This window comes from Rhipicephalus sanguineus, chromosome 2, assembly GCF_013339695.2.
Source record: "Rhipicephalus sanguineus isolate Rsan-2018 chromosome 2, BIME_Rsan_1.4, whole genome shotgun sequence".
Taxonomy (NCBI): domain Eukaryota; kingdom Metazoa; phylum Arthropoda; class Arachnida; order Ixodida; family Ixodidae; genus Rhipicephalus; species Rhipicephalus sanguineus.
Genome location: NC_051177.1, coordinates 76,318,655 through 76,332,466, shown reverse-complemented (window position 1 = coordinate 76,332,466; position 13,812 = coordinate 76,318,655). Strand labels below are relative to the sequence as shown.

General features: G+C 46.0%; 1 protein-coding gene across 1 annotated transcript in view; it reads left to right on the top strand.

The window, feature by feature from the left end:
• LOC119383203 (DNA damage-binding protein 1) overlaps nt 1-12,326 on the top strand; it is a gene marked incomplete at its 5' end in the record, with an annotated part of 46,556 nt that extends 34,230 nt beyond the window's left edge. Inside the window, 3 exon segments of the mRNA XM_037651240.1 lie at nt 2,564-2,666; nt 4,192-4,315; nt 9,506-12,326. Of these exon segments, the coding sequence (XP_037507168.1) occupies nt 2,564-2,666; nt 4,192-4,315; nt 9,506-9,589 (311 nt within the window).
• Nucleotides 12,327-13,812: the final 1,486 nt, after the last annotated feature.

The following is a 13,812-nucleotide window of genomic DNA, read 5'->3' as shown; positions in this document are numbered from 1 at the left end:
ATTTCGAATAATTTTCGAATATTTCTCAAAAATTTTTCGAAGAATCGAGTGAAGTGAAATTACAGAAAAGTTGCAGAGAATCCTAAGTATGTTCTTGTGAGATCGCAACATGAAAGTGTTTCTTTTCGCTAGGTTGATGAAGCGCTGGTGGGGTCAATTTCATAGTTGTCTTTCTTATCAAGAGGGGAGGCAATGTAGAGGCCGAATTGTATTTAGGTACATGATTTGGTGCAACCAAAGTGTTGCCGACAACACTTTACACGTGATAGGCAGAGATGCCATTTCCTCAGCCTCTCCTCCTCTTTCAACTGCTGTGGCGGACAAGGGTGTGCTCCCTTCAAGTCCGGAGTTCCAAATCTGCCTCGTAGACGTCGATATATAAGAACATCTAAAATTGGATGCTAAAAAGCTTCGGCGTCCGATTTTTCAGACTTCCTGCCCAAATTTCAGGACCAAAACAGCATTAATTGAGCCCCAACTCTGCCACATCTTTCATCCCATATTGGAACCAGCGTTTTCTTGAGTTAATACATTTGCGACCGTAGCGGAGCTTGAAAGGCAGCTTTGCCGCAATATTGGGTTGTGATGAGGTGAAGCATATTGAAAATCTAGAGACCCCTTCCAAACGGACGTTGACTGTCTCTCGACTAAGTTCGACCGTAACGGAGCTTGAAAGGCAGCTTTGCCGCAATACGAAAGTGTAATGAGGTGAAGCAAATTGAAAATCTGAAGGGGTCACTTTCAACGGACGTTGACTGTATTTGTCTTTGGGAAGTTCGAATAGTTCGAATAGTAAAACTTCAGTGCGAATCGAATCGAATAGCAAACACTATTCGAAAAATATTCGAAATTTCGAATATTCGCACACCCCTATTGAAAACCTTTCTTCGTGGCTGTTTGATGTACGTGTATCTTATCTGCTCAACTTCACTGCGCTTGTTGACAGTGCGGCCACGACCGATGAAGAGCGGCAGCACCTGCAGAAGTGGGGCAGTTCCACCTGGGGGAGTTTGTCAACGTCTTCCGGCACGGCTCACTCGTGATGCGCATCTGGCGAGACGTCCTCACCACGCAGGGCTCCGTGCTTTTTGGCACCATCCACGGTGCTATCGGTGAGTTGCTTTCCGTTCTTTGCCTGCCTTTTTACGTGTGTTTTATGCTGTGCCGTACTACTGTAAGAACTGGAAGCCTATAGGGACACGAACCTTTAAAGAACGGACAAGATTGGGAAGCTAATTGAAGATGCAAAGACAGATTGTTATCTGCAAATTACAATAGTGTTTTCGAATACAAAGCTACCGTATTTACTCGAATCTAACGCGCACCTTTTTCCTGTAAAACAAGTCCAAAATCGCATGCGCGTTAGAATCGAGTACCGAAAAACAGAAAACTGTTCATCATATTGCCATCGGCATTTCAAAATGCCGCCTCCTACGCGCCTGGCCATTTCTCCGTGTGCTGAGGAGATTGTCATCACCCGTTCTAGGGCTTTCGCATCGAAGCCATGGAAGTGCCGACTCTAAATACTCGACGAGTGCACCACGATGCCTATTAAAAGACTAGTTATTACATGTGCAGAGACGGACGGAATCGGGCTGCATCGCGGTCGTTCGGAGGTTCACGAAACGTGCAGTGCGAGACTGGCGCAAACAGACGCAGAAGATTTTTTTACGTAGCAAAGCTTCACGAAAAGGTTTCAGTGGCACCAAAGCAGGGCCGTTTTCCCGAAATCGAAGAGTGTTGACAGCGACAAGGAGCTGTCCGACAGCGAGAGGACTGATCCATTACGCGACTGAGACTCGTATCGCCGCCGTAGTGGTGACAGCTTTAGCGGCAAGGCCCGCTTTTTGACTTTGTGTTTTACTTTTTTGAAACTTTAGTTCTTTAAAACCCAAATACTTGTTCTTCTGAATGTGCGAAGTTTGACTCCTACGGACTTTTTTTTGTTCTTTTCTCTCACGCAAAATGGGTGCGCGTTACAATCGATGTATTACTTTCTTTTTTTTTTTGTCGCGGAAAACGGGTGCGCGTTATAATCGAGGGCGCGGTAGAATCGAGTAAATACGGTAATTCTGTGTCCTGGCAAGCAACAGCTAAAAGAACTCCTAGTTTTTAAGAATAGGAGTTCATTCCTTATTTGTTAAGTTGATTGACTGTTTTTCATTGCTGATGCCCACACGCCAAGCATTACACGGGACTGCGGACTAGCCAAGCCGCCTGCTGACTGCTTTTTTTCCCATTATCCTCCACCTGTGAATTTATACATGGTGGAAATAAAGATTTAATTTCATTTGACTTATAGCCAAAGGTGGCTTTGAGATATAAAACACCATAAGTCAGTCAACTTACTGTTGGTGCTTAGTGAGTGAGTGTCCTTTGTTTTTTGGACGTGTTCAGATTGGTTAGACTTTTCAGATATTTTTACTCTCTGAAGCAGGCTTGGGTTGTTTTATTATTGTAAAATACAGGATGTCAACTTGCAGCTCACATATACAAGCTTACGCTTCAGGTTGCCATTTGGTGCCTGCCTTCTGAAATGTGACTGCTTCCTTTTTGACTGCAGGTCTTGTGTCTCAGCTGCCTGCAGACTTCTACACTTTCCTTCTTGAGGTTCAAGAAAAGCTTACAAAAGTGATCAAGAGTGTGGGAAAAATCGATCATGCATTATATCCTTTTACATCTTTAAATTTAGTCTCCGGTGTTAGCTGGGAACAAGTTATTCTAATTGCAGCTGTGCTGCATTCAAGGTGATAACTAAGATATACAGTGAAACCTCGGTGATACGAATCTCACGGGACCACCAAAAATATTCGTATCATCCGAAATTCGTATCACCGAAAGCGTGGAAAATTAGCATGCGAAAAAAGAAAGCTGGCGTACATTTTCATTTATTGTTTTTCAGGGCCACAGCAACGTCAGGAAGAACCTTGAATGATTGTCAGTTAAGTTTTTAGGGGTCGGCAATCATACCAGCACCCGTAAATATACGGCGCATACGCGCGTATTTTTTTTAATGAACCAGGTGCGTTGTGACCCGCGACAGCTGTAGCCCCTTCGAAATTTTAGTATGCTTTCTTGCACGACACCGGAGTACTGCACCAAAAGTAACAAAAGAAACGCTTTGCGCGATGTATCAAGGCCACAGAATTACAGAACCACGGTCCTGTGTTATGATTTTGTTATTGTGGAGGTGTTCGGGATGTTTTTTTGGAGATTTACGGCCGTGCCCGCACAAGTGCGACCTCAACGGTCGCGCATGCTGACGTTGTGAGGCCTGACTCCTTCGCCAAGACCGTCCTCGTCTTCTTTCTGTCCTCGCCCACCCTTAGGAAAGTGTTTTTCTTACACCATGATTCTGACGATTTGGTGGTGCGGAGCGCATGCCCACGCTTGTGTTCCCGCGCTCGCACGTGCTTGGCGCGTCTTCCGAGACAGCGCGGAGAGCCCCCCTTCGTACCTCGGCGGTAGCGTACGTTCGTATCAAACGTCGCTGGGTGAAAATCGGTTCGCAACAACCGTACTCCATTACATTGCAGGCCAATGGGCCTTAGCCGGGACCAACGAAAAATTCGTATCACCCCGAAATTCGTATGAGCTGTGATCGTATCACCGAGGTTTCACTGTATTTGGTTTTTTTTTTGGCTGTGCAAAGGCTGAGGAATATGCTTGCAATCTTCTACTATAATTTCACTTGCCGCATTCAGCTGCTTCACGTGCCTTTGACATTTTTTTTTGTATAAAAAGAACGAAAACCCACATTCAGACTTTCCAGTGCTGTGCAGATACCGTGACAGGAACAAGTCCCAGATATGACTGTATATACAAATAATGTGCTTTGTTGCAATGAAACACTGCATAGCATCCCTTGGCAGATGCTGTTATTTCTTGGCTCCTACCACAACTCATTCTTTAGATCACTATGGTGACTAAAGGTATTTACCACAGTATTGCTATTCACTAATCCAGCAATGCAAGTTTTTCAAACAGATTTAGAATGTTATCAACTTGCATTAAAATAATGGTCCTGTCTCTCAGTTCTGTTGCTGCTTCAGATTGATTGACATTTAGATAGCAGGACTCCTGTTGAAGAGCTGTAATGCCTGCAAGGGAGTTCCTTGTGTCAGGGTTGATGGGGGATTTTCGTTTTCGTGCCATTGATGGGGGAAGCTTCCTTGACAGTTTTCTGTGCACCTGGCGCTCGTTTTCGACGGAGAGGAAGACTGAGCAGGCAGTAGGTTTCATAGATGGCGACCTCATCGAGAGCTTTCTCGACCTCAGTAGAGACAAGATGCAGGAGGTTGTTCAGGGGATCCAGGTGAGTATTTGTTGCAATGAGGAAAGTTCTGCCAGTGTTTTGTCACGTGTTCCCTTGTGCATACAGTAGAATCTCGTTAATTCAGCCCCAATTAATTCGGAATTTCGGATAATTTGTCATTCCCACACCCTCCCTTCAAAAATGTTCATAGCCCTATGGCAACAAACATTCGCTAATTCGACGCAAAATTGCACGCGCACTGGTTAATTCTGACTGGAGGCAAGCCAAAGATGGCAAAACTGAAACCGAAACTGTTGTCTCGGAGGTCATAATATTTATCGCATTGCATTTTCTTTGCCACACATGTGCAAACTTATGGTCTCCGAAATGGGCTCCGGCAGCAACAGCATAGCAATGGTGTGCTGTCGATGCCGATCGCGGAAGCCAAGGAAAATCACATTTGTTTTCGAAAACTTATGAAAGGGATGCAAGGTGGCGTTCTGGAGCACGCATCATCATCATCATCCTGTCTTCGACGGAGAACAGATAACAAATGGGATCTTCGGCTGGCGGCACTCGTGGCGTATTTTGCGCACTCGTGCAGTGCAGTACGTTCGTCTGGTCACCATGCGTGTGGTGCTGCACGTTCGGCTGGGCCGGCCACGACACGAGTGCACGCCACTGCACCACCGTGGAGATCGACAGTGGAGCGTGGTGCAATCCCGTCGTTCAGCGTGCGCTGACAGACGACGAAGCATCAGTGCAGGCGCAATTTACAGCTGGCGCTGCAGCAGAACACGGCCGGACTGCAGGTAAAACATGCGTGGGCTGTAAATCATCCGGCCATGCTCACACAAGGCAACTTTTGCTGTCGGGATTTCACCGGAGAGCGAAGACGATGCAGAAACTGCTAACCTTCATCGAGTTTGTGCAAAACTCACGCACCAAAAGCGTGTGGAGAACAGACAAGCACACGCTGGATGCACAGCGTCTCACAAGTGTCTCCAATCGTCTGGTTTTCCGTCATTTGCGCTCTTAATCCCAGTACAAATCCGCCATTGCAAAGTGTCGTCTGCTGAATTTCGACTGCTGTGCTCGTCTCGGTGACGGCGCTGCTGTCGCAGATTCGAGTTTAGTGGCTCACACGTTCGTCTGGCCCGTAGCGGGGCCTGAAACTCTGGCGGTGCTTGACATAACTTCCCTTCCAGCGCCACATGCCAGTGCGGCTCAGCCGAAGATGCCAAAAGAAACAAGGCCTCAGACGGATAGCATGCAGACCTGCAGGTGTCGGTTGTGTTTTTTTCCCCCTCTTCGGTGCATTGTGACATATCGCAGTGATGCTACCGCTGCGCCAATTGCGCCAGACTGCGCCAAAGTGCCCTGGCTGCTACAACCTGCTACATTTCCTCAAAATTTGGCGATTCTGCGCCAAGCCTGCGCCAAAGGGGTGTACTCTGAATTTCAGAAATGAAACTAACTACATGAGGTTCCCCCATTGAGAGCGACATCGCGCTGTACGCGGACGTTCTCCATGAGAGTGATGAAAATGGAGACAAAATACAGTATAACCTCGTTACAACGGATCTGTTTACAACAGACATTCGGATATTACATACCAATTTGCGGCGTTATGCCGACCTCCGTATTAGTTCCATTGATTGAGCTTCGTTTACAACGGATTCTGGTACAACGGACATTCGGATATAATTGACTAAAATTTCAGGCCAGCAAGGTGGTCAGGACTCCTTTAGAGCGGACTCTTCTACCACGGTCATTAACTTCCGACTTCAAACATCGCTTAGCATACTTTCGGGACGGGAGCAGCACACCGCGGATATCGACGTACCGATTTAAGAACGAAGGCCGCCGATCCCCGGTCTGTCAATGATCAGCTATGCCTAGCTGTAGCGGCAAAAAAAAAAAAATGGCGCGCAGCGTGCTTGGTGTTGCGTTTGGGACGCTGACATGCGAAATTGCGAGCCGCTGCCACCGCTTCTCCGCGCGGTCGCTGCGCGGCGAGCTTGGCCGGGGGGTCCGCTGCCGATGGGCAAAATGCCCATCCGCGGTTCTGAGGAGCCAGCGGGCAACGCAATTCGTTGCTTGAGACGAAGGACATTACGGCTTCTTCGCTTTCGCATGTCCGCTAGCGCGATGTTCTTGCCCGCAAAGTTCGGATTTGGCTCGTACATCGGCACCGTGAACGGAGTTAGGCCTAACCACGACATCTAGTAGAAAGCTCGGTTGCGATGTGCGTGGCCGCGGTGCCCGATGTTTCAAAGTACGTCATGCTCGATTGCGAGTACAAGGAGTTGTCCAGCGGTGGTCTTCGTCATGTGCTTCGAAGTGCTGATAAGAAGAACCTCGAACAGCGGGTCCAACGAGTCAACGCTATTAGTCGCACGTCTGCGATGTTCGCGACGAGTGCGGCGCGCTATCGTAATCTGATGATTGAGCTTCCGCTTGCAGCTGCCCAACTAAAGCGTTCCAAATTATCGTCGACCCGCAAACACAGAACGAGTGTGAACGCGTCACTAAGTAGCGCAATTTTCGACAGCCGCGACCTCGCGACGCACAAGCAGCAGACGACGATCCCGAAGCGAGCATTAATACGTTTTGGCTGCTTCTGCGGTAATACCGCCGAAGCAGCCAAAACGTGTTTTTCGTACGCTTGTGACTGAATGGAGGAGCCAGCTGAAACGGAGAACTTGAACGCGGAGAAATGCTCTTTACGACGAGCCCAAAATGGTGGCGCCCAGTTGCGCCGTTGCCGAGCTATAATTTTGAAAAACGCTTTTTTTATATTTCCGCAATTTTCGCCAAGTCGGCAGACGCAAAACAAATTTTTTATAGCACTTCTACGTAGTTTTCATTGAAGATATTTTGGGATCAGATAGAAATGGACTACAGAAACTGAAAATGCGATTTTCCAAAAATCGCATTTTTTTTTTGGTCCCCCGTTAAAAATAAGACCATGTTTGTGACTCGTAATTCTCTCCGGTTATAACAGACCCATTCAGTGTTTACATGAAAGTCTGTTGTAACAGTACTTGGATTTTACACACTCCCTTTACAACAGACCAAAATCCTCTTCACTATGAAGATCTGTTGTAATGAGGTTATACTGTATCAATATGGTGTTGTCAAGCGGACGAAGGAACTGCGTTATGTGTTTTTTTTTTTTTTTTTGTAATCAAAGCATCAACTGTAGGCAACATGGCGTAGCAGCAGTCAAGCGACATGCAGCCTGAAACGGCACATTGATGCTACCAGTCGTCATTGAGACGCTTCAGGTGGGCTGCAGCGGCCGAAAACGATCCAGCCGACTTTGGAATTCGGCATTCCATGGAACGTTTTGCAGTGTGACCACGTGACAAACGCAGAAACTCTGTTTGTGCTTGGCATGACTCTCAAGGGCATCCCATATTCGTGGGCCGACACAGCAAGTGCCTTGTTTCCCAAGTTATTTGGAGATTCCGAAACAGCGAAGCAGTTTAGTTGTAAGAGGTTCAAGGCATCCTACATAGTTAGTGATGGCCTCGGGCCGTATTTCAAGAAACTTGTGCTTGACGAGCTGAACAAGCCGGATGTGGTTTTATGTTAGCATTGACGAGACCCCTCTTCCTGAACAGAGGTGCCAACAACTTGATGTTGTAGTTATTTCTCCAACAAAATGCAGCGAGTTGTGGAACACCTACAGTCTTTCCTGCTGGGCTCTGCGACTTCGGAAATTTTGGCTAGTGAAGTGCGGAGAGCAATGATGGACCTGCCGCAGAAAAATGTCATTTGCTTTTCTACGGATGGCCCTAATGCAATGAAAAGCTTCAGAAAAAAGATGCAGGAAGCATACCCTGACATCATAGATGTAGGAGAGTGCTGCTTGCACAAAGTGCACAACTCATTTGCCCGCGGCTTGAGTGCTGTTGGCTCGGATGTCGACGCTGCTGTGGTCGATGTTTATTACTTTTTTAAGAATTCTTTGGCTCAGAATGAATTGTTGAAGGCAGAGCACCTGCTCCAAAAGCTAGTTTTGCTGCTCCAAAACGCAATTTCGCCTGCTCCAAAAGCTGCTCCAAAGTGGCCTAAGCCAGTAGCATCACTGCATATCGGCGTATCGGCAGTGTCGATAACAAAGAAACAAGGCCTCCGATGATATGTTGTTCCTTGGCCTGCTTCCCTCCGAAGTGAAGCTTGCAGATTACGTTACAATTGATGACGGCGTTGTCGTCGCCGGTCACTTGATTGAGGACTGCCCTCGATGAGACGTATGAGGTGTCCAACAAAAACCCGTGCGATGAACTACGTCCAGTGCGTCGTACCACAAAAGGAGCCGCAGACGCTCTCGTCATTCTAAAGGAGTTTTGTTACGATGTCCCCGGCAATACTCTTGTGCTAGAGGGTTTGTCGCATGCCCGCTAACTAGTCTTTGCCGCCCAGCTTTCCACAAAAAAAACAAACAAGCATCACGGACTACTTCTCAAAATAAAGGTATGCGATAAAGGAATTGAAAATGTGCGTTTTTGTTATGCATTTGTTAATTCGACATTTGGATAATTCGGACATTTTTTTCACTCCCTTGAGATCCGAATTAACAAGGTTTTACTGTATCTGGTGCTTGGTTGCTTCTTCTTTAGTACTACTGCGTGCCCCCAAGATTGTGAAACTGTTCGGAATATTGTTCCAGGAGTTCTAGCCACTACTGTTGTGTACTCCTAATACTAATATCGGAATCCTGGTTTAAGCATGAGGAGTGCTGTTAACAGCATTGTGAGGTAGTGCGTGACAGTTCCGCAAGGTCACGCCAAGTCTTTCAGGGTATTTTTCTCTTGTTTTTGTCACATTTAAGCAGTTTCAGCCAGTCGTCGTGTGTTCAGAACCGTGTCATTGAAAAGTTTCGTTACCAAATGCTGCTGCGTTTCACTTCAAATGGAAAGCCGCTAAAAAGCACTGCTACTGGCCTAGTATGAAGGAGTTCTACATATATTGTACGTTGTAATTATTTAGGACTGTGGGCGTTTGCATCTTGGTGCACATGTAACAGTGCTGCTGTCTTCTCTTGACAAAGACATCAAATTAAGAAGGATAGAGGTCCATTCAACTAGTCAATGAGGATGGAAATAACTGCATACTCTCTAAGTCATCTTCCTGGCTTCTGCTCTGTCTGTCCAACTGCATGAGAATGAATATTGGATAGCTGCTGTAAATAGATGTTGCCTTGTGACAGTGTAATGACAGCTTTTTCCTTGCTCACAGATGGACGATGGCAGTGGCATGAAGAGGGATGCTAGCGTGGACGACCTCATCAAAATCATTGAAGAACTGAGCCGTATTCATTGAGAGTGGTTGTGTGCGTGTGTGTTTTGCGGGGCTTTCCCCCCACGAACTGCGTCATTTGCCGTCACTAGCTGCCATAGTACTTCCGTCATCACTATTCATCGTTCTTAAAAAAACGCATCTTCCACCATTAGACCACGCCTTGCTTTTCTCTCCCTTGAAGGTGTCATTTTTGCCTGCTTTCAAGGTCCATTTTGTCCAAGCAGCTCAGTGCAGAGGAGTACCAGTCTGCGGTAGGAGCGTCTTGCGTCCACTTTGTTCACTCAAAATTGCATGCGCTGATTCACAGATACAAGTTCGTCCACTGTTAGCAGGCACACGTCGTTAGTATTTCACTAACGGTAGCATGTTCGATATCACACAAAAGCCACCAGACTGATTTTTTTATGATCAGTTCATTATATCTTTTATTACTTTGTAAGTTTGTCATACGTTTAAAATCAATCTGGTTATGTGTCGATTAGGTGTTTCCTCTGACTGTGGGCTTCTCTAGAGAAGTACCTTGTGGTACATGTCGGCTACAAAACAAATTGCCTGCAATCCCTGTACGGTCGTTCACGTTAGTCATGTGGTCTGATAAGCTTCGAACGTGGTAAGGGAATCGGTACCGGGGAATATCTGTGGAGGGAAGAGGGGCATTGACCGATTATGCTACACTGCCTGTGGAAGAGGAGGAGCAAATGTCATCATGCTACAGAGTCTTGAAAGATGCGTCAAAGTCGTGACAAAATGTGTAGTTGACGAGGGCATGCTGCTCTTTTTGATGGGCATTTCACTGAGAAAACTGGGAGCAGCTTCCGGTGCTGCAGAAATTCCAGTGGTATCGTCTTGGTTGTAGGAGTTTCTGCTCCCAAGTACACATCTAACGCAATTTTTAATCGCTGTGAACACGTCTTATGCTTTATGCCAGCACTTCACATGTGATTTCATGTATCTATTTTCACCTGGTCCACTTGGAGGCACGCCTTTGGGCAAAATGGTTTAATCGAAGACTGGTTGTCCTTTTATCAAGTGCTTTACGGCTGGAATTCATACTTTGGAAGTTTGGATTCAGCAGCCGGTCACTAGCGCACCTCCATCCTGCACACTGGAAGTCTTGCATAGAACACTGAACGGCAGAGTTTTGATAGGGCAGCTGACATCAACCATTGGATTGCCAAGATTGAAGTACTATTGCCTTTGTGTCGTTATTGCAGTAGCATTTGGCATGGATCTTGCCTCAAACCTAGCGTCCACACCAGGATGTCAGCCTTTTCTGCTGAGGAGCAGTACAGCACTCGAATGCTCCACCCAACAGTGTTGTGGTTGGTGCCGCGCTAGAAACATCCTCTCGCCCTGCTTTCCGTTTCGTCAGTACTGTTTCCTCTCGCTCACAATGATTAAAGGAAAAATTTGGTGCTCTTTGTAAATGCTAATTTTTTTTTAGTGAAGCATTACACAGTGCACCCAATATGTGTAACATTTTTTTAAGTTCTGGCAAGGTAGTTGCCTTACAGCAAGCTGTGTAGGTGAGTGTGTGAGCAAGATCTTGTCCTCACGTGTGGTGCTCCCAAATTGGAAATTGCTCACTATTGAAAATTAAATAATGCTTATTAAAATTCTCAGTGTTATATAGTTAAGCATGTTTAAACATTGTCACTATTCCTGCTTTCCTGAACTTCCCGGAATTAATAAGAGAGAAACGCTGAGGGGGATGAGCACACAGAGAAGCTCCATTGGCTTACATAAGTACTTCAGATTTACATCCCTTTTTTATATATATATGAAAAATTGGTTGGTGGTGTCAGTAAGCTGTATTTGTGGTTATTTCCCTCGTGAAATTATGCACTTTTTAGAAACACCCATAGTAGAGGTTTGCCCAGATTTACTGTCCTGCTCAGCTTTGACTTGCATCAACTTTTTAACTTAGTTCACACCCTTTTCAATGTCCAGAAAATCATTTGTGGGCTAACGTAAGGTTCATAGCAAAGGAGTTATGCTTGGCCCCTTTACCATCTTGCAAAGCATCTTGTACCAGTGATAAGCCTGTTGGATATACCAGCTGTAGGAAAATTTAATTGTGTGGAACTGGTAATCAGCATGAAGGTTACTTGTTTCGTGTAACTGCAGTATAGAAGATGCATCATTGCACACTGTATCGCCGCCATAGTTTTTCAGTTACATCACTGCCAAAGGAATGTATAAAGGTTTCATTTTGACATTGAGAACAAATGAGAGAACTGCGTTTCTGTAGCAGGTGGAACGAGCTGTGGTTACCATCGATTTAAGTTCTTTTTAACATTTTGCACTGTAATATTTTTTTCCCTTTTTTTTGCGATGCACTTGTTTCGTTTCTGTTAAATGTCCTATACTTTCACTTACTTGAATTGTGCACTATGTAATTTATGGCATCTTAGGCTTCACCTTGGCAAACTGTGCAAGGTGGTGTTGCAACATTGCATACAATCTTGGCTTATTAAATGACTATGCTTATGAGAGACCTATTCTCCAGTCAAAGCGGGGATCCATGACAATAAGTTGCGAGGAATTTGTTTGTGATGCGCACATGCGATGTGTGAAGGTGCAGATTGGCGCGGAGCTGCAGTTTTTCCCAATTTGTATACAAGAACACTTGTACAGATTTATTTTCCCACTTGTGCTTCTTATTCTTTCTGCTTGTGTTGTGTGCTCTTTCGCAGCTTGCACAGACTTGTGGAGAGTTAAAAGAATAAAGGTTTATATGTTGAAATAATTCAAACAAGAGTGTTTTTGTCCTGTTGCGGTCGCTTATTGTTCAGTAAGCCTTGCGTGCTGCAGCAGAACGGCAACCCGCAGGTGCATTATTGAGCCGCTCTTTTTGCAATGCTGTTGGTTCCTATTTGAAATGTTAGAAGCTGCTTCTAGTAAACGACCCTTTCATTTTTCATGGATATGCCAGCGTTTGCCTTAAAATCAACTGAATTATTGGTACCTGGAGGTCTAATATGTAATATCCCTCCTCAGTTTTAGTTTCACCGCTTCATCCTTTATTAGCATTTGATTGTGCACTCTGTTGTGCGATATAGCACTTGAAACTCGAAAGGTGTTGGAAATAATCTTCATATGGACTTTGCAGTTGTTTCACATATGCACGTACGTGGCTTCGTTTCACATGTGCCGCGTGCCACTCTCTGCTGCGACATTGTAAGCGCATTCTTGACGTCGAAGGAGGTGAAAGCGGCGAAACTTGCCCGAAATCCGATTTCTTCGCAACGCGACAGCGGACCGCTTTTCCGCATTACGGGAAGCCGTACGTTGGCTGCACTAAACCACGTGGTGTAAACATCCAGTTGCAAATACAAAATGGCGGCCAAGAAGTCAACAGTGATTACGTAGTTCACTGCAGCGGTGACTCTCTTAGGCGCAATCGCAAACTACCCGTGCTGTACAACAAAACTCGCAGCCTCTACAAGTACGTGTTCCTCAAGAGCCCGATTTGAATTGAGATTGTCGAGAAGCATTTGCCAGGAGATAATACGGAAAGCTTGGGCGCTTAATATTCCTCGATGCGTGCTACTATCTGTTGGTGTAGCACACTATATGCAATTCTGGAGTTAATGCGCTAAATAGCACGAAATGTCACTAGACTGCTTACAGGGATATACGTGATCACCCGTTCCCTTCGTAAAGCTTTTGAGAATTGTATTTGTTGCCACCAGAGAGAAAGCAACAGCTGGTGCCAGAAAATGAGTAACTATGCCAAGTGATCCCACCATTTCAGAGCTTAAACCAGTTGAATTGTGGTGGTGCAAAAAACAAACAAAAACAGCCGCATATGCCGCGCGCTTCCTGCAACACTGGACGATGTGTGTCAACAGACGCTGTTGTTCAAGTCTAAAGTCATAGTGCCGACTCTCTACTTGAGCCAATGTGAGAGGCGTAAAAAATGCGGCCTGTTCTCAGTTGCTTGAGTTCATCTTTGTATTTGTCGACGGGTTGTTGTAGCCTCAGTACATGGCTCCTCAGCTCTCTTTCTTTTCTCTTCCATTTGGCCTTTTCGGTAGTGATCAACATAGGCGTGCGCAGAGTTCACCATCAGGGGGGTCAAAGGTTCATCGCAGCGCACCCCCCCCCCACCCTGCTAAGTCAATGTACGGGGCAGATTTTGCGCCCCCCCCCCTCTTATTTGATTAGGGGGAGCGGCCTCCCCCCCCCCCCCCCCCCCCCTGTGCGCACGCCTATGGTGATCAAAGTATAGAGGCCGAATG